Source organism: Setaria italica, chromosome VIII (assembly GCF_000263155.2).
Source record: "Setaria italica strain Yugu1 chromosome VIII, Setaria_italica_v2.0, whole genome shotgun sequence".
In the NCBI taxonomy this organism is placed as follows: domain Eukaryota; kingdom Viridiplantae; phylum Streptophyta; class Magnoliopsida; order Poales; family Poaceae; genus Setaria; species Setaria italica.
The window spans coordinates 35,421,905-35,442,722 of NC_028457.1; the positions used below are offsets into that span (position 1 = coordinate 35,421,905).

Below are 20,818 nucleotides of genomic sequence, written 5' to 3' on the forward strand. Positions count from 1 at the left end.
CCCCCCCCCCCCCCCCCCGCGGTACGGATCGTCGTCCATTAGGATTTCACCTCTTCATATACTTCCTGTAAACCTTTGCTCAGGATAAGTTGAAACAGTTGTAAATCCCCACCTCACCCGATACAGTGAAGATTTGCTGGTTGGCCTCCATAATTTTTCTCTTCCTCTTTAGATTTTTCACGTTAAAATCTCGTGTCTTCTGTGATTGATCTAGTTCGCTTCATCGTTTTATTGCCTACTGCTTGTAACATGTTGTCGTGGATCCGATTATAATTATATGGGTGGGTGTCGTACGTTCTCACGTGTTGGATCCGATTATCGCCCATTTATAATTCAAGTCTCTGATGCATTTGTAAATTATACTATAATACATGCACGACGGTCCAACTTACACATCAAGCTGAGCAATCTATATAGCTGCACACTTGCACTGACATCCCACAGTCTTCATCACCACCGACGACAAAAGCAAAGAAAGCAAGCAGCCACTGCCATGGCGCACGGCGGCGCAGCAGCGGCGCCGCTGCTCCCCTCGGCCGCCGCGGCGCCGGACGCGTACGCGCCGCGCCGGAACAGGTTCTCCTTCGTCTGCGCCACGCTGGCCTCCATGACGACCATCCTCATGGGCTACAACCTCGCGCTGATGAGCGGGGCGCAGCTGTTCATCCGGGAGGACCTGGGCCTCTCCGGCGTGCAAATCGAGGTGCTCGCTGGGTCCATGAACGTGTTCATGCTCGTGTCCATCCTAGCCGGCGGGTGGGCCGCCGACTTTCTCGGCCGCCGGCGTACGCTCGTGCTTGCCAACGCCTTCCTCATGGCCGGCGCGCTCGCCATGTCGGTCGGCGGCAGCTACACGGAGCTCATGGCCGCGCGCTTCGTCACCAGCGTCGGCGCCGGGTTCGCCCGCGTCGTCGCTCCCGTCTACAACGCCGAGATCTCGCCAGCGTCCACCCGCGGCGTCTTGTCGTCCTTCCTAGACGTACGTTTATTAATTATATGCCTGCGTCCTTGCCTTTTCTCCATTTGAAAGCTTACTTCTGTACTCGTGCAGATGTTCATCAGTGTCGGCATCTTGCTCAGCTACGTGTCGAATTACGTTTTCGCCGGCCTGCCGGTGCACCTTGGCTGGCGCGTCATGTTCGCCGCCGGCGCGCTCCCGCCGGTGCTCCTCGCCGCGGGGGTGCTCGCCATGCCGGAGTCGCCGCGGTGGCTGGTGATGGGCAGTCGCCACGCCGACGCGCACGCCGTGCTCCTGCGCACCTCCGACACCCCGGCCGAGGCCGACCTCCGCTTCGCGGAGATCAAGCAGGCCGTCTCGGCGCCACAGCAAGCCAGCGCCGGCGGTGGCGTGTGGAAGGAGATGCTCGTGCGGCCGACGAAGAGCGTGCGCCGGATCCTCGTCTGCGTGCTCGGGCTGCAGTTCTTCCAGCAGGCCTCCGGCATCGACGCCATCGTGCTCTACAGCCCGCTGGTGTTCGAGAAGGCCGGCATGCCGTCGAGCACCGCCGTCCTCGGCGCCACCGTCGCCGTCGGTGTGGTCAAGACGGGCTTCATCCTCGTCGCGACGTTCCTCTCCGACCGCGTCGGCAGGCGCCCGCTCCTCCTCGCCAGCACCGGGGGCGCCGCCATGGCGCTGGCCTCCGTAGCCCTGACGCTCTGCATCGTCGGCGGCGGCGACTCCTCGTCGTCGTCCGCTCTGGGCACGGTGGCGTGCATCGCGTCGGTGCTGGCGTTCGTGGCGGCGTTCTCGGTTGGGCTCGGGCCGGTGGTGCCGACGTACACCTCGGAAATCATGCCGCTGCGTCTGCGTGCCCAGGGCACGAGCTTCGGCACGGCGGTGAACCGGGTCACGTGCGGGCTGGTGACCATGACGTTCATCTCTCTCGCCGACTGGATCACTATGCCCGGGTGCTTCTTCCTGTACGCCTGTGTGGCAGCAGCCGCGTGCGCCTTCGTGCACGTGCAGCTTCCGGAGACTAGTGGCCGGAGCTTGGAGGACATGGACGTGCTCTTCTCCAAGTGATGATGGAACTAAGGTTTTGTGTGATTAATGCATTTGCTAGTGTATGGGTTTGTGTGTGGAATTCAATATAGAATTTGGTACAAATCCCTAAGTAGCACCCATAACAATTCATATAATCCGATCGCTTGTCGTTTTGATTTTTCTAGATCGATAGATTTTGCTAGACATTTAGATATATAAATCTCTGTTTGTAAAGTTTCAAATGTCATTTAAAAACCTGTTTGAAATATTTGTACTCACTATAGATAGTTTTTAAAAAAATCTGTTTGTTATATTACCATTATTGATGGTTTTCAAAAATATATACGTTAATTTGTTTTTATTTCTTTTAAATTAAGTTGAATATCTCAAAGAGACTTGATAGTCATGTCCACCGTCATCAACAGTAAAAATTATAAAAACTAGTGAAAATGTAATCTACCACTATGACAGGTATATTGAGGAAGTATAAGTTTGTAAACATTAAAGTAACTCCAGCAATAGCTCCCACTCAAACTTTCTGGGCTCTAGATTTAACCCACAACTTCAGCAATATCCCTTTCTCTACAGCCCCTACTACCATATGACATGTAGGTCCGACTTGTCAGTGACTTATTATTTTCTTATCTTCCTCCACCACCGGCCTGCACTCATCTCTCCCTCCACCACCCTCTTCTCTCCTGGGAGGCCGGCCTCCTCGTGCACGAGGATGGCTCCAGCGAGCAGGCACTGCAGATTCGTGTGAGGAGGAGTGGGATTGGCATGGTCGGCCCGTGCTTAATCCATTGGTGGCGGCGCTGCCCTCCTCCCCGCGCTAGCTTCGGCGGATCGAGCAGCCCAACCAGCCCGCATGGCGGTAGGAGAAGCAAGGGCGCCGTGCTGACGGTGAACCGCGCGATGGCGAGGAGGGGAGGAGGCGCCGCGGCTGTCCTCGACGGTGGCCCGGGCAGCGGCGCAGAGGATCAAGGGCCCGCGGCCGACCCCGACGGTGGCCCTTGCGGCGGTGGAGGAGCAAGGGGCCCCGCGGCCAACCTTGACAGCAGCCCCGACGGCGGACTACGAGCAAGGGTCCACAGCCAACCTTGACAGTGGCCCCGGCATCAGTGGAGGAGCATGGGACGGCGGTGGATCCAGCGTGGCAGAGCATGTGTGGGAGAAAAACTGCCCAAATAATCGTGGATAGGGGCTGCGGAGGGACCCTCCAAGCCTGGGGGTGTGGGAGGGAATTTGGAGGCCTTCCCAAAATGGAGGCTCTGGTAGGGATCCTGCTGGATTTTATTTTTTTACTTAGTCTCCTAATTAGAAGTAGGGGCTTTGTTTAGAAGGTTTGCTAGAGTGACTCTGAGGACCAGCAAACTTATGCATGCTGATATATTTGGGAACTTTGTGGGCTTTTCAAAGGAAAGGAAATGATAGGATTGGATCGGGGCCGTGGCTTAAAAAGGCGCTGAACCTGAATATGGTTTAGACCCTATTTGTTCGCCTTCTACATTTTATACGAAACTTATGGTCTAAGGATAATAGTGTAAAACGTCATCCTCGACCACCAAAATAATCTGAAATAGGCAGCTTATTTTCAGATCGTTTTGGTGGTTAAGATGATCTGGATGAACTTTTACTGTGTTGTCTTTATAATAACTAGCAAAATGCTCGTGCGTTGCTACGATAAAAGATCAATTGTGTTTTTCAAACTAATGACATTTTTGTTTCCATCATTAAATTTTTATTCCACTTATTGAATGTCTACACATTTACATTGCAAATAGTTTGTACATTCTAGCTACACAGGTCAACACGATGTCGACCTTTGGGTGGTTTGAACCTGCATGGATTAAAAGTTGTAGATTATTGACTTGGATGCCACTATTTTCTAGAAATACCAACAAGTTAGTCGAAAGAACAATAGTAGAGGTGATATGAAAGTTTATATATCGAATTTCGGGGTGCATCTAAAAATTTAACCAAAGCACAACCATAAAGATTACTCTAATTTTTACCTAGAGTGAGGTAAAAGCTGGCCATATGAGCAAGTGGCCCCAAGAGAAACCTCCTCAGTAACCATGTTTCCAGCTGCTACAAGGTTTCCAGACATATCTTCCATGCGCGCTGCCTCAAAAACACTCTCATACACTTGTGTTACCATTGGAAAATCCCCAACACAATGCAAATATTCACCATATGAAAAGGCAGCACTTTCTGAGGAAAGAACATCAATAGGCATGTATCCACTTATTGAAGAAAAAATGTGAATAATCAGTTTCAAAGATGGTTATACCTGTTTGGTGTTTGCCTCCAGCGAAGTCTTTGCACCCATCAATGAACAGCTGGGCTTCTGATAAAGAGCAAATTTAGATGAAATTCTATTATCACTCTTTATTATTCCCTATTAAGCTAACAATAATTGGGACATCAAAACACCTGATTCTATTTCTCCATTCAGAAGTGCAATAAGTCCTTTGATAGCATTAATTTGAAATTTTAAGAGGATCCTGATCAGGCCACTGGCTCTCATCTTTGATCGACAGATCAACCGAATCATTAGGGGACACTGAATTGGAGATCTCTTGTATTTAAAATAACATAAATTTCACTTAAGGGCGGCGAAGACTAAATGAGCATCTAGGACCAAACCTGGCTGCCTCCATGTGTAGTCCCATTAGTGCTTCCCACACTGCAACTGCAAAATCAATTAACAGACACAATCAGAAATGTGTTCAAGATCATTGACTAAATTAATAATTCCAACTCTCTAACTCAACCTAAAACTTATTTTCACTTCTATTTTTAGTCAACTTCCTCAGACAAGAAATAAAACCATCCAATGATATCTTTTTTTTACACAAGAAAGCCAAAAGGACCATCAATCGGACACCAAATAAGAACACTTATGAGAATCTATACCTTTTGTTTTATTTCTACCAAAAATAGAAGACGTGTGGGACTTAAGACCTCTTTGTTTAAGATGTTTAAACAATAAATAAGTGATCCAAAGTATATAGTTTAGTACTCCCTAATAGGCTAATATACAGTAATTATCATAGATATTGTTCATGTTATGTAGTTCTTGTTAAAGCCAAACATCTATAAAGCATATGAATTTCTTCACTCATGTATCATCTGCCAATAGGCAACTACTTTGCAAACTAGAACACAAGTCCACTCTAAATCCTCCTGTTTGTTTCACAACATGTGCTGTACCTGAAACCCTACCTAAATGCCACAAGTATGCTAAACTCTAGACAAGAAACAGAGATAAGCCTGTAATTAGCAGTGCAGACAAGAAGCCCAATTAACCCAAACTAACGGGCGAGTCCACCACATTGCAGGTCAGGGGAACTTATAAGAAATTTGTTCAGATTAAAGCTATGCTGAATCCACCACATTGCAGGGTCAAGGGGAACTTGTAAGTTCAAAATTAAAGCTTCGGGTTGCAGAAATGAGTAGCGCAGCGCGTCATACACTCATACCTCCGGTAGAATAGCGTGGACATGGCGAGCATGAGCAGCCCCACGGCCTCAACTGTTCCCTCGCCACCGCTGGGCAGGTTAGAGGCCCCATGCTCTAGTATCTGCATCGCCTCCTCTGGTACACCATCAGCAGCAACAGTTCAGCGCAAGTGCATTCTCAAAATCCTAATGCGAACCAGCACGAAGGGGAGTGGGGCGAGCGGAACCTGGCGAGCTCCGGTGAAAAGGCGCCACCCAAGGGCGTAACGGACCATCACCGCCGCCACCCTTTCGGGCTGCGTATCACCGGCGGCAGCGGTGGGGGCCACGCCGCCGGCTCCTCGCCTCCTCAGCCTTCACCGCCACAAGGCTCCTCGCCGCCCGCCCTCGCTCCTCGAGTGGGATCCGAAAAAGTTTGGCAGATGGTTTAACCCCCTCCCTTCCCTCCTTTTTCCACCCGAGCCTCCCATCTGTTGAGCATTTGGACTGCGGATTGATTACTAAAAAGTTGAGGGACTTTTTTGCAAAATGATCACGACGGATGAAAAAATATTAGCAAAAGTGTTTAAACGAGACCTTCATTACCCAGCAGATAAGGGCCCCCCACCACCACCACACACACAATGATTGGGCCAGGATGGGGTTAGAGGCGGGCCATGGCTCGTTGTCAGGCCTGCTACGCCAACGGAGCACTGGATGAGATGATGATGGTCAATGGATCTGGCCTCCTACCAGTTCATTCTCTCTTATTTTCTTGATCTTTCCACATTATTTTTTTTCTAATATGTCTTGACTTGACATAGGCACTAGTAGAGAATTGGCCTTTAATCCCGGTTGGTAGGGTGCAAATCTTCCAAAAATCCATCCCGGTTGGTAGGGAATTGGCCTTTAAGTCCCCCACACGCGCACGTCACAAGTCACAAGTCACGTGATTTTTCACGTGAAATATGCGCGTGCGCGCTGCGTGGGATTCGAACCCACAACCTCCAGCCTCGCGCGTAGCTTCCTTGCCATCCCACCTACACACCGCATCTGACCATATAGGGGATACTATCCTTTTGTATTAACTCGTGGGGGACCCTTTTATCCCGGTTGGAAACACCAACCGGGATAAAAGACCCCCTTTTATCCCAGTTGGTATTACAAATCGGGATAAAAGGGTTCGAGGGATTTACTCCTGTTTCAGTGACCTCGTTGGGGACCCTTTTATCCCGGTTTGAAACACCAACCGGGATAAAAGGGGGTCTTTTATTCCGGTTGGTATTACAAACCGGGATAAAAGGCTCTCGACCGACCGGGATAAAGGGGGGTCTTTTATCCCGGTTGGTGTTTCAAACCGGGATAAAAGGCTTCTCAGGATCTTTTTTTCCCACTAGCCTTTGCAACCGGGATAGAAGGTCCCGGTTGGTGAGCCCCCCACCAGTGACCGAGCTTTAGTCCCGGTTGGTGAACCTTTTGTCCCAAGCTAACTTTAAACCGGGACAAAAGGGGACGCATCGAAAGCCAATTCTCTACTAGTGAGGTTAGCGTTGACATTTTGCATCTTGCGCAGTTACTACTTCAATAATCTGCATAGTCTAGATCTCACCTCTTAGTGCACCACCTTATGTTTACATTGGTTGCCTGTCCTGCTGGCGTCACATGATTCACATCCCTCCTCTTCCCTTCCCTTTTCATCGCCCCATCCATATTATTACATTTTTGTTTTTCTGTAAACGATCTCCGCCATATGATGAAGTTTGGAGCTATTACAAATGCTCTTTCCCATATGATCTCTAGCTCTGGAGCTAGTGTTAATCCACATGTTCCAAAGTAGTTTCTACCCCTTCTTAGTGCACCCATAACAGGTCGATAGCAGCGCTCTGCAACATTGCCGCATCAGTTTTGAGGGGAGAGAAATAAAGAGAGACAAAAAACTGTGGCTAGATATTTTGAGGACCGCTAGCATGCGGTTCAATACATACGTAGATGCTCTCATACACGTATGCACACTCGTCCTTATGAACACGTCCATGCAACTTTACCCTCCGAAAGACTGTGCCGGCTTGAGATTGACGAAATTACTACTAGCACCTCGCTGTCGACAAGCACGTCACCTACCACTGAAATACATGATCTTTTAACTTAGTCTAATCATGATCACTGATCAACCTTAATCTGGAAATTATATACTTAATTACTAATCAGAGCCTGTAATCGTCATTGATGCCTCTATAGTCGTAGTAGTGCATGCATGGTTCCCAGCCCGAGCGGGAGAACGGTCAAGGCGTAGTGCGGTCGAGGCTGCGGGCAGGGTGCGCGCACCGCTGGGCCTGGCAGAGCTTGGCCAAACGGACGAGGTGTGGTTTGGCCGTCGGCACAGGAAGCTAAGGGTGCAGCCAGCTTGAGGAGCCCTTGTCCATGACCTTTGTGGTGAAGAGGAAGGATACCGCACATTGGCAGCTCTGGTTCTTTGCTGCGGTTTTTCTAAGGAACAGGAGGGGTGCAGGACCCTTAATTACTAGTTATATATTAGTATAATGGAATGAGAAAAAAAATACAAAGGTGGGGTTTGAGTGAATAAATAAAAGAAAAAAAAGGGGGGGGACGGTGATATTAACTGCATCATCTACAACATGCAGGACACAGTGTTATTGCATTATAAGCTTGATGAATACGGAAGGCTTTTCAAGCTTTACAAAAGGCCCTCTTTCGTAAACCTGGCACATTAGGAATTGAAACCTGGCCTGGCGTTCAGACCACTTTTACTGTCGCGTTGGAATAACTTGAGGGCAGAGCTGGAAAGATATGCCTTCGGCTGTGGCTTACAGAGTAATTGCAGTTTGCAGAACAAGCTGAGGGAAAAGGAGTTCCAAAGAAAGATAATAGAAGAACCCTCACCCAGTAAATTAGCCATCCTTATGAATAAATTGTCGAGTAGGAATAGCAGAGGCACGCCAGTGTTCCATACCGTACCGTCAGTATAATTGACGATATGCATCTAAAAAAAGTTCATGCTATGCACCCATGGTGGTCAACAGTACTGTGTTTTTGACGAACATGGTGTTACCTCAGTTACACAGGCATTTGTTTGTTTAACCATTTATTTTGGATGCATATGATACGATACAGAATCATCACACGCGTTTTTGTTTATCCTTTGCTGAAAAAAGACCTTGTTGAAGAACAAGTGTATAATCAGCTCAAAACAAGTATGGACGACTGATGAGGAATGGAAACCGGGCGTACGCGTGCAGACAATGGACACTTGAATGAGACTACCGAATACAAATGGGATAAAATGAAATCGGCCTGCCAAAAAGAAGAATAATTAATATTGGAATAAAGTCTAAAATAAGACGACTTACTCAAGTAATGCTACGAGCCTACCATTAAGATACACGCGGACATTTACAGCACAATGATGCTATCTACTGTCTCTGTTCAAAATGTAAGATGTTTTCGTTGTCCTAAGCTTTCAGCAAAATGTTGTGTCCGACTATACAATTAGTCGTATCAAAATTAAAACCAATCTCACAAATTGACTTGCATCCCTAAATAGCTCACCAAAAACTAGGGATGGCAATGTGGAAACGATTATCCGAATTATCCGAATCCATATCCACTAAAATAATAAATATGGATGTCCGTATTCGTATCTGAATTTAATGTGGTACTCAAAATGTATATATCCGAATTCGTTTTTCCTGATTTTCTCTATCCGATTCCACCTTCGTATTCGACAATATCCGACACTATCCGTATCCGACCCTATGAAACTGTTAGTTATCTCTACAGCTAATGATAAATGATGTTACTTTGAATACTAATAATAATAGTATATCATTGAAACTATTCAAAATTTATCTTTATAACTAATAATTAATGATACTAATTTTATTTACTAAATATTGTACCCATAAAACTATTTAAAATTCATCTATAATTTAGAGACCAATGTCATTAAATTTAATAATAAATATATGTGAATATTAAATTTAATTTTAAATACTCTAGTTTATCTATTTATTAATAAAAACATTTTTATACAATTTTTATTATTCATTGATAACTGTTTATATTTATTTAAATGTATATTTATCCATGTATTATCTATTCCAAATGATTATTAATTAATGTAACATTTTCATGAGTGATTTTTGTTTGCACTAGTTAGGTACTCGTACTTTAATCTCCACTTGTAGAAATTTTGTAATTAAAAAACCATCAACAAACAAAATATGTACATGTTATCTTCGTACCGAGTAAATATCCGATGGATATCCGAATACGAGACATTCGTTTTGTATTCGTATTCGAGAACAGCCGATTCATATTCGTATTTGGCCTAAAATGTGGTAAAAAGTACTATCCGAATCCGATTCCATGCGGATCCGATCCGAATTCCATCCCGACCAAAAACCATATAGCAATTAGGTGGGAATTTTGCGCGCGCGGCCAACACACACTACCAAGTTGATTACAACTAGCTGCCGCTTTGAACAATGGTGACACCATTTCCAGCATGCCCACATTACTCATCGCTATAAAAAACTGCAAAACCGTTGTCCAATACCCAATAAAAAAAAATCATTGAACCAGATCTGACGCAATACCCAAAAAGCTAGCCTACAAATCACATAAAAATCAGGAGTAATTTGATAATTAACCTACAAATAAAGGTAGCCCATTATAGGGAAATAAAAACACCGCAAAATTAAACTACATCTACCGTGGGCAAATAACGAGGAGGAAAGGATGTCATAGAGAATGTTAATTTTGCATTTTGCATTTGTTGAGTTGTTAGTTTTGCATTTTGCATGTTAATTTTCCTTCTCTTTTCTGCATCAGTTTGTTTACTATGTTCTCAGCATAGTTGTTTCTATGTTGTTTTTGCTAGCAATTATTTTCCACCGTTTGATCCAAATCTGATGGTATTGAAATTCAGGTGACAGCATCTCTGCCAGCACCTAAATTGTCTGCCTCAAAATCAAGTGTTTCAGCAAATCAGATTGCCTGGGTGATGCTTCCATGAGAAACACCCGGGTGGCAGGTAGCACTCCCTTTTAGAAACGTACTACTATATGAGGATCCCATATTTTGTATTTGGTAGTCTCAACTCTTTTCTTCTTCTCGATTATTTTAGAAATGTACTACTATATGAGGATCCCATATTTTGTATTCCGTAGTCTCAACGGTAGAAATGCCCATGAAATACCCATTTAAGCATCAGAGAATAATGCATGGCATAATAATGACATCGAGCAAACCCTTTTATTCATTACTTGTAGATAAACAAAGAGTTAATACATACGCATTGGGTGGCATACAAAGAATAATACGTATATACATGTCAATGCACACATTGGACTCCAACAAAATCTTAAATAAGCAGACCAATAGCGACCGTGTCACAGCTTTTATTTACCTATAACCTTACCATATGTCCAAACCGAGCTTCATTCAGAATTTGTATTCTACGGATGGGGATTGGGTCCTCTTCGGTTTCATGCATCCTTGGCATATGTTGCAGAGGAACAGAACCCCCCAAATCAGGAGCAGGATGGGAACGAGCAGCAGGACGACCTTGGTGGATGTACTCATGTACCCCACTTCCGAGCAGTGCCTGCCGCGTAGGCTACCAGGAGGGCGAACATGTCCAGCACCATGGCAGTGTGCATCGGCCAAAGATGAATTTTATGGCTCTTCCCCTTATTAGGCACTTGCACGATCATCCGTGAAGGCAGCGAGAGGCGATGATGGCGATGGACGCCATGAAGGAGGTGGAGTTGTTGTAGAAGAAAACATTGTACCTCCGCTTGTTGGTGTCATAGAGGACCGGGTAGCCAGCGGCCGAGTGCCCGTTTGCGTCGTCCCTCCACATGCCACAAGGTGGTTTCAGACCCGTCAGGTACGTCACGCTCGCACCCAGTATTCCTACCAGCATGAGGAACATGATCATGGTATCCTCTTGTCCATTCTTCTTCTCCTTGTTGTCTTGTTCCTTCTTCTTGGCTTCACCCTTACTCCGGATGCATCTCACATAGATTGCAACCGCAAAAGATGCAATAGTCAATGCAGAAGCCAGTGCCAACACGACGATGGAGGTTCGCAGATGCATGGAGCTTCCAGCAGAGTAGGCACCCATGAGGCCGAGCATGCCGGCAACCATGCAGACGTAGAGCGCATAGCACTCTATGCCAGGCTTGTACAGATTTGGATTGAGGAGGAGGACAATGAGGGCGACGGAAGCCATGAAGCTTGCCGCGTTGAAGTAGTAGAATATCTTGTAACGGATAGGGTACTTGTCCAGGAGCACCGGGAAGCCGGCTCGGTGGTGCCCAGACTTGTCATCCTCCTCCCAGAAGCCGCCTGGAGGTGTCAAGCCGGCTTGGTACGCGAGCGTTGCGCCCAAGACTGAAAGCAACAGCAGCACATCACGCTTCTTCTTCAACCAGCTGCCTCCTTCTTCATTGGTCGTCGTACTGCTGCCTGCAGGAGGCGTGCTGTCTAGAGTGAAGAAGACGATGTGGATCACCACGTAGATGAGGACAACACCAGCCATGGCAACCGTGTAAATGGAGGTGGTTGTGTCCCTGGCACTTCCGGCAGCGTATGCGCCTATGAGGCCAAACAGATCCAGTATCATGGCCGCCTCCAGCGCGTGGCGTCTAACCAGGCGTTCGCTCTGCAGCATCACCGTGATGACTAGGGACGCCACGAAGGCTGCCGAGTTGAAGTAGAAGAAGACCTGGTACCGCACAGGGTGCGTTGTTAGGATATTGGGTCTCCGACCCTGTGACCCTCCCCACTTTCTGCCCAGACGCCACCAGGCGGATCCACTCCAGCTTGGTAAGCATTGGTCGCCGCAAGAATGGCAAGCAACTGAATATCTTCACGTGTCTTTTCCACCATTAAACAAATAAACAAATAAACAAGAATTAATATATATTTAGGTGATTATGATTATTAGTGACAAAGTATACTATTTGTGAAAAGAAAAATTGTTATAGCACCACAATATGTGTCTTTATTAGTGACAAAATACTGTTTTTTCAGTATTCACCATGGTATGCTATTGAGGCTGAACAATTTCTTACTTTCTATTATGTAGTAGTATTTATCACAAATAAATTTCTATTAAAATGTAAATAAATTTCTCTAAAAGAAACATGTGCACGACAAAGTAGGGTGAATGCAGAGATGAAAAAAAATTCGATAATCGAAGTTTGAATGCCAGTGCATTTATATGTGTACCTGCTGGAGTTAAGGACTTTGTTGAAACGGTTCTTGATCCATTCACCGCAAGAAGTGATCTTGGCTTCAAACCGGTGGGCAACAATCTGAAAAAAAAATGGAGGCCACAGCGAAGGCGACAAGCAGGAGGGCAACATAGGTGGTGTACGTGCCTGCTGTCCCTGCAGCTCCCGAAGGCGTAAGCGCCCACGAGTCCCAGCAGCGCCACGACGATGGGCCCATAAAGCGCCACCTTCCTTAATCTCGCCGGGATGTTCCGCTGGAGCAGGTCCTGCAGCTTGTCGTAGCTCACGATGAGCATGATGGCGAGCAGGGACGCGACGAAGGCGGTGGTGTTGAGGAAGAAATTGTGCTGGGCCGCATGAACTCTTGGGCTTTTTAGTAGGTAAAAAAATTTCCATGGAACTTTTAGTAACGAAATGAAATAGGAAAAGGTAAGCATGGTATCGGTCCACTTGGTTAACTCAATTTCATGCTGAAATGAAATTCGTGTGGCTAAATATTTTGTATGCAATTCGATTCGTGTGCTAGTGGCTCTTGCTACATCTAGCCACAGTTTTTTCTCTCTCCTTAAAAGCTGATGTGGCAATGTTGTAGAGAGCTACTATCGATCTGTTGCGGATGCTCTACGGACGGGTAGAATCTACTTTGTAACGTACGTGTGGATTAATGCTCTCCAGAGCTAGAGAATAGAGATCATATGGGAAGAGCATTTGCAATAGCTCGCAACTTAACCATAAGGAGGAGGTCGTTTACAGAAAAACAAAAATGCAATTACCTGGAGAAGCTCCTCCTGCTTAGCAAAAGAGGTGACTTTGCCAACTCTGCAGGAGGGCGATGGAGCAATGAAAAGGGAAGACAAGGGATGTGAATCATGCATGTGACGCCAGGACAGGCAACCAATGTAAACAAAAGGTGGGGCACTGAGCCAGAGGTCAGATCAACACTAAGAGCAAGTAATGTCAACGCTAACCTATGTCAAGTCAAGACATATTAGCAAAATTTCATGTGGAAAGATGCAGAAAATAATTAAGAGAGAATGAACTGGTCAGCAGTTCCGTCGACCATCATCGGTGAATAGAAACATTTCAAACAGTTCTTTAAAATGACATTTCAAACTTTACAAACAGATTTTTTTAAAAAAAAACTGTTTGAAATATCAGGTTGCACTTTGCATGTTTTCCAAAAAATGTTTGGAATGACATGATCATAAATTATTTCAAATGTTTTATTTATAGGGAGGAAAAAAAGAACTAGACCGTTATACTCAAAGCTATATGAATTATTACGGGTGGTTCCTAAATGATTTGTTGCCAAATTCTAAGTTGAAATCGATCCCAGACACAAACCCATACACTAGCAAATGCCTTAATCACAATTTACGCAATTTACTGCCCAATTTTTACTGCAAAACCTCACTTCACTGTCCAATTTACGCAACCAACATCACTTGGCGAAAAGCACGTCCATGTCCTCCAAGCTCCTCCCACTAGTCTCCGGAAGCTTCATGTACACGAAGACGCACGCGGCTGCCGCCACGCCAGCGTAGAGGAGGAAGCACCCAGGCATGGTGATCCAGTCGGCGAGAGAGATGAACGTCATGGTCACCAGCCCGCACGTGACCCCGTTCGCCGCCGTGCCGAGGCTCGTGCCCTGCGCGCGCAGCCGCAGCGGCACGATCTCCGAGCTGTACGTCGGCACCACCGGCCCGAGCCCGACCGAGAAGGCCGCCACGAACGCCAGCACCGACGCGACGCACGCCGCCGTCGCCAGAGGGGACGACGAGGACGCATCGCCGCCGGCGCCGACGCAGAGCGTCAGGGCTACGGAGGCCAGCGCCACGGTGGCGCCCCCGGCGCTGGCGAGGAGGAGCGGGCGCCGGCCGACGCGGTCGGAGAGGAACGTCGCCACGAGGATGAAGCCCGTCTTGACCACCCCAACGGCGACGGTGGCGCCGAGGACGGAGGTGCTCGACGGCATGCCGGCCTTCTCGAACACCAGCGGGCTGTAGAGCACAATGGCATCGATGCCGGAAGCTTGCTGGAAAAACTGCAGCCCGAGCACGCAGACGAGGATCCGGCGCACGCTTTTCGTCGGCCGCACGAGCATCTCCTTCCACACGCCGCCGGCCTGCTTGATCTCCGCGAGGCGGAGGTCGGCCTCGGCCGGGGTGTCGGAGGTGCGCACGAGCACGGCGTGCGCGTCGGCGTGGCGACCGCGCATCACCAGCCACCGCGGCGACTCCGGCATGGCGAGCACCCCCGCGGCGAGGAACACCGGTGGGAGCGCGCCGGCGGCGAACATGACGCGCCAGCCAAGGTGCACCGGCAGGCCGGCGAAAACGTAATTCGACACGTAGCTGAGCAAGATGCCGACATTGACGAACATCTGCACGAGTACAGAAGTAAGCTTTCAAATGGAGAAAAGACAAGGATGCAGGCATATAATACACGTACGTCTAGCAAGGACGACAGGACGCCGCGGGTGGACGCCGGCGAGATCTCGGCGTTGTAGACGGGAGCGACGACGCGGGCGAACCCGGCGCCGACGCTGGTGACGAAGCGCGCGGCCATGAGGTCCGCGTAGCTGCCGCCGGCCGACATGGCGAGCGCACCGGCCATGAGGAAGGCGTTGGCGAGCACGAGCGTGCCCCGGCGGCCGAGAAGGTCGGCGGCCCACCCGCCGGCGAGGATGGACACGAGCATGAACACGTTCATGGACCCGGTGAGCACCTCGACCTGCACGCCGGAGAGGCCCAGGTCCTCCCGGATGAACATCTGCGCCCCGCTCATCAGCGCGAGGTTGTAGCCCATGAGGATGGTCGTCATGGAGGCCAGCGTGGCGCAGACGAAGGAGAACCTGTTCCGGGGCGGCGCGTACGCGTCGGGCGCCGCGGCGGCCGAGGGGAGCAGCGGCGCTGCTGCTGCGCCGCCGTGCGCCATGGCAGTGGCAGCTTGCTTTCTTTGCTTTTGTCGTCGGTGGTGATGAAGACTGTGGGATGTCAGTGCAAGTGTGCAACTATAGATTGCTCAGCATGATGTGTAAGTTGGACCGTCGTGCATGTATTATAGTATAATTTACAAATGCATCAGAGACTTGAATTATAAATGGGCGATCTTGCATTTGTTGAAGTGGGGAAGGGTGGTCGTGGAGGGTTCTTGCAAGCGGTTTGTACCGCAAACCAGGAACGAATAAGAGCATCATTCCCGGTTCTTATATTAACCGGAACTGATGATCATAGGCATCTCATCACTCTCGGTTCACTTTCTAGGAGTGAAGGGGGTTTTCCGACTGGTATGATGCTCTCTTCTCTAGTAGTGTCCTGCCATCATATATCGAAGCACGGAACTTGAACTAGATTAAATTGATACCATGTAATTAATAATGATAGTGGTGGTGGTACACCTTCCATCTTCTAACACTATGCTAAATTAAGTCACGTCAAATCAGCCCACCTGCTCCACTACACTATCATTAAGGGCCTGTTTGACGCAGCTCCTGTCGGCTCCGACTCTCTAACTATTGCGCGTGCCGAAGCTGAAGCTGGGGGAGCCACTTTTTCAAGCTCCACAGGCTTCCCCTCTTCCCAAGTTCATTTTTGACCTTGATATGCGTTTTGGCTTCTCGCTGCAGTCCAGCACAGTAGTGCTATAGTAACATGTCAGAGAAGCTGGAGCTGCAAGGGAGCGGTGCCAAAGAGACCCTAACTTGCATAGTAGTAACAAACACATGAACACAACACCCACCTTCGGATCCACATCATCCCTGCCACCAGGCTAGTCAGAACTGTTGATCACACTTCTCCCCCATGCCTCTTTAATTACCACCCCACCTAGCCGTGTCCGCTTATAGTTATAGGCTCATAGCTGGTATATTTGACCTTGCCACGTGTGGAATTTGGACGGCATAAGAATTTACAAAAGCATTGGAGAAGTGAATTATAAGGACAAACTACTTTCGCATGTGAGTGAAAATAACATTTTCTACTGTCTGCATTACTTTAACATGTGCTTGGAAATAACATTTTCTACTGTCTGCATCCGTGGACCATCGGTGGCAATATAATCCAAGTATCCAACTGACTCTGCTGCTACGGTAAGAGTGAAACCTGTCCACCTAGTAGGTCTGAGTGAAACCTGTCCACCTAGATTTAAGTTATAGACGTACGGGATGCTTGCATTATTCTAAATTTATTTCAAAAATAATTAGTGTTAATCTTTTAACGCTAGGCTTAGCATGTCCATATTGTCCTGGTCTCTTAAAGGTGCTCTCATCTCATAGGTATAGTGTGTAGATGCGCGTGCATTTAGTAGGATTATGTTACACGCATGTAAGTAAGCGTCTCTAAAATGCATTTTGCAGAAAAAAGTTTCTTCTTTCACCACCCACTCTTCCTTTCGACTGTCACGATCATTTCTATCCCTTTTCCCGATCCCTCGCGTTTTCCGTCAGACTGTCACAATGGTAGTAGACTAGTAGTACTACACTTTTTTCGCCAGGGAAGGATATATGAGATATGAGGACGATTCTTTCATATGTTGTCACAGGATGTGACCATGATTTGCATGGTGAGAAGAGTTTTGGGCCCCTCGATGGTCAGTTCATGACTAGCGCCTTGTCTCGTCTATTAACTGCTGAAAGTGACAGTGGTTATCTTGAGCTAACGGGTCCCTTCTGGCATGAATTCCAAACGGTTGGAGCTGGTTTAATTGGTTGCAGGCCGGCTAGGTGGCTCATGCTTGTTCACATACTCTACCAACAACTTCCATCTCTTATCTCCAACCACATACATTGGAGAACTTACAATTGGCGTGTGCGTTGTTCAGTGTGGCAGCACACACTCCGACATAAAAAGACCACTTGTAGGGTCCCTGGCCGTCTCTAGTTTACCTTTTGTTTACTTTTCTAGTTGCATGTATGGGGCCCAGTAGGAGAAACTATGTTTTCTAGGAGAAAAGATTGCCAAAAAGATACTTTGAAAAGGTATACCAAACAAAACTTTTCTAACTAAGCTGATGAATAAGGACCTCAAATGAGCCATAGGAAGTCAAAGGGTTGTGGACAAGCATCTTTTCTATTTTAGAAAAATATAGTCATGGCATTCGTTGTTTGTGATTTAGCATATTAAACTTAGCGACAGCTACAAACTATGGGATTTGACTTTTGAGAGTTTATGGTTTACTACCTGGAGATGTTATTACTATGAGTTTATGGTTTACAAAACAATCCATTGACATGAGCCATTGCCTCTGTTCACAAGAAGGAGGCCATGTAGCAGTTACGACCACTTCGCGCGTGTACATGGAACTGAGTAGTCTATATTAAGTTTCTCCACATTGGCGTACAAATGGAACTTATTCCATGTTAAGGTTCTCCACTGTCACCATGAAAGCATATCACAGCTGACCTTTTGGTGTGATTGCGAGGAAGGCTTCTTGGGCAGTAGGCTTTGAGTCCTAGCGTTAGCTCTTGTTTTCAAGTTGTTCAGGTAATGCTGGTGAAAGGAGCAGCGTGCTCGCTGGGATTTGAAAAAAAATCCGGTGCTCCAGCAAATGCAGCAGAGTTGAGGTGCTATAGCCGTTTCAAATGGTGGTATAGGTATAGATTTATAATATTATTATTAGGATATATATTTTTGCAAAATACTAAAATAAAAAAATAAAAAAGACCCTGGAAAGTACTTTTCTTTTTTTTAATTGTAGTGTATAAATGTAGTGGGCGTGGGTGGCCCGGTCCAGCCTATGCCTTACCAAGCCTGGACCGAAATTACAAGCCCGGACAATTCGTTGCGGCCAGGCCATGGCAGAGCGATTTGAGACCTAGAAAACCTGGCTTTTCTCGGTCCGGCCCAAGAAATGCTTATCCAGACACTACCACAAAAATAGATTCTAGTTAAAATAGCATTCGCAGGGACGGGCGCGCCACACGCTCCTAACTTTCACAGTTAAAATTAGCTGTTTGGAGGGTAGGTTGTAAAGCTGTTTACAGGGCGGATGTGAAGACACTATTACCAGGGGCGGGTGGTGTAATAGTGTCTTCACACCTGCCCCTGCTAATTGTTTTGCAAAGACAGGTAAAGCTATCACAGACTCTGGAAATGTTGTTCTCACCAAATTTTTGTATGATTTTCACGTCAAATTTTTAAATTATGGTTCTCAGTCAACCCATCCAGATCCAACACTCAAAGAACATTATATATCAATAAACATTGTATATCAATGAAATTATATAACCAGTTTTTACATCAATAAGGAAAGAGTAGGGTACATTACCTGGATACGTACGTGGATGAGGTGCCGTATCGCGTATCAGCAAGGGTACGTGCTGGATACATACTGGTAAGTATCCGAGATAGTAAGTATCCGAGATAAAAAAAGAATTAGAAAAAACGGATACGCCCGCCGGTACGTATTGGGGTGGATTGGAGATACGGCCCAGCCCAACAAGACAGCACCCTTCATTATCCTTCTGCCCGTGCGCCTCCTCGCTGTTCGCTCCAGCCTCCGGAAGCATCGCGCCGCCGCTGTTGGTGCGCCGCCGCAACCCGCACGGCGCCACGAGCGGCGCCGCTGGCCGCGGCGAGCCGGCGACGACCTTGTGCCACGGCCACACCACACCCACGAGGCCACGACGACCACGCCCGCGGTGATTTCCAGTTTTCACGCCGGCGGCGGCGACTCACGAGCATGGCAACAGGGCGACGACCTGTCATCCGGTTAGTTTTTCCCCTTTGGCAGTTTGAGTCCGGTTCTTCCCTTTCTCGATCTAGTCCTCTTGTTCTTGTTTTTCAGTTCTTTCCGGTTCTTGAAGTTGTGTATATCTGTGAAGTAAGGAGCTAGACTGGATCTGTTTCAGGACTGAACGGAGATGTACTCCACTAATCCTCAATTCCTCCGTCAAGTTCATTTAGGAGCTCGTGATGGAGATGCTTGGCTTGCCGATGCATGTCATGTGCCTCTTTGCTGATTGGAAACAGAAAGAGCGAAAAGTGCAATTGCAAGATGATTTCAACGTCCTTTCCAAGCTGTGGATGTTTTTTCGAATTTTAATATGCATTTTATTTATTATTACGGAATTGCTCAAATGTATCCACATATCGGGTTGCTTAGAAAATGGCCGTATCCGTATGGACACATACATCCGTGCAGCATGGAACCAGCGAGTTCGTAAATCAATACTTGAACTTTAAGTCCATAAGAGGTAGGGATATATCCGGGCGTGCATGTTACATATTTCCTACTAATCCGACTCTCTTCTTTAGATAGGGGATCTTCAATCATTCAGCTTAGAACTTCAAATAAGTTCCGTTAAGTTAGAGCACGGATAAGTGCACTTTCCTCCACTTCACATGGACGGTCATATACACCGGTATAAATCTTCAACAATGGAGACGTTAACTGATGTAACCTATGGAAAGTGAGATGAGCTTGGAACTTCCAATCTCTGCTGAATATCGGGTTTCCACCTATGTAAGTCAAATCAAACACCTCCAAGACTTGATTCAGAATCACACGAAAGCTCACGCCACATTGGTAGTACCAAATATATCCTAAGATCATAATAACTTGATAAAAGTAAAAATGATGTAAAATAACTTAAGTCAAGAATGATAAAAGAATGTTTCATACTATGTCATGTTGATTAAGCTGACAAAGCCTCTCATAGTCACAATCACATTACCTTCTCCCTCCTCGAGCTACTTTATTCGAAAATATGACAAGTCTGGTACAAAGTACCCATGATCCTTAAGCTGCTCTAGGCAGGCTTCCACGGCGGTCCTCTCAAAAGTTACCCTATTTGGTGCTATTTGACCTGATGCAGTAATGAAACCATCGGGATGGCCTTTCCCAGTGATATCGAGGTGAAATTCGTATCTCGAGCGGGTACTTGAAGAGAGATATGTACTCTTTCACCAACAATCTCGATTTGCACTATGGGAGAAGTACCACCTATAGCTTCGACAACAACTTTGAGCCATCTAATAGGGTTGATAAGCTACATTGTATGTAAGTAAATTTAGAATTTATTCATGTGTAGTAAAAAAATTAATTAAAAGAAGGAACGAATATTACTATGATGGGAACTAATCCGCTCCTTCGATCTTCTGTTGGCAACTCAATGGTGCCACTAGGGA

General features: G+C 46.9%; 3 protein-coding genes, 1 long non-coding RNA gene and 1 pseudogene across 4 annotated transcripts; 2 read left to right on the plus strand and 3 right to left on the minus strand.

Annotated features, from left to right (window-relative positions):
* The first annotated feature begins 493 nt into the window (after positions 1–493).
* LOC101760254 (polyol transporter 5) lies at positions 494–2,072 on the plus strand. Its single transcript, XM_004979744.2, has 2 exons — positions 494–979; positions 1,052–2,072. The coding sequence occupies exons 1-2, from the start codon at positions 494–496 to the stop codon at positions 2,021–2,023; spliced, it is 1,458 nt and encodes a 485-aa protein (XP_004979801.1). The 3' UTR covers positions 2,024–2,072.
* A 1,681-nt stretch (positions 2,073–3,753) lies between these two features.
* LOC101757156 lies at positions 3,754–11,096 on the minus strand (annotated as a pseudogene).
* A 62-nt stretch (positions 11,097–11,158) lies between these two features.
* Positions 11,159–12,985, minus strand: LOC101757545. Its single transcript, XM_022829570.1, has 2 exons — positions 12,833–12,985; positions 11,159–12,178 (listed from the first exon to the last, which is right to left on the minus strand). Exons 1-2 carry the CDS (start codon positions 12,983–12,985, stop codon positions 11,159–11,161), a joined length of 1,173 nt encoding a protein of 390 aa, XP_022685305.1.
* A 1,069-nt stretch (positions 12,986–14,054) lies between these two features.
* LOC101761451 (polyol transporter 5) lies at positions 14,055–15,966 on the minus strand. The gene is made up of 2 exons (XM_004979747.3): positions 15,141–15,966; positions 14,055–15,072 (listed from the first exon to the last, which is right to left on the minus strand). Exons 1-2 carry the CDS (start codon positions 15,624–15,626, stop codon positions 14,131–14,133), a joined length of 1,428 nt encoding a protein of 475 aa, XP_004979804.1. The 5' UTR covers positions 15,627–15,966; the 3' UTR covers positions 14,055–14,130.
* Positions 15,967–19,145: 3,179 nt separating this feature from the next.
* Positions 19,146–19,817, plus strand: LOC111258288. Its single transcript, XR_002678950.1, has 2 exons — positions 19,146–19,399; positions 19,540–19,817. It is a non-coding gene; the product is annotated as an uncharacterized LOC111258288 (long non-coding RNA).
* Positions 19,818–20,818: the final 1,001 nt, after the last annotated feature.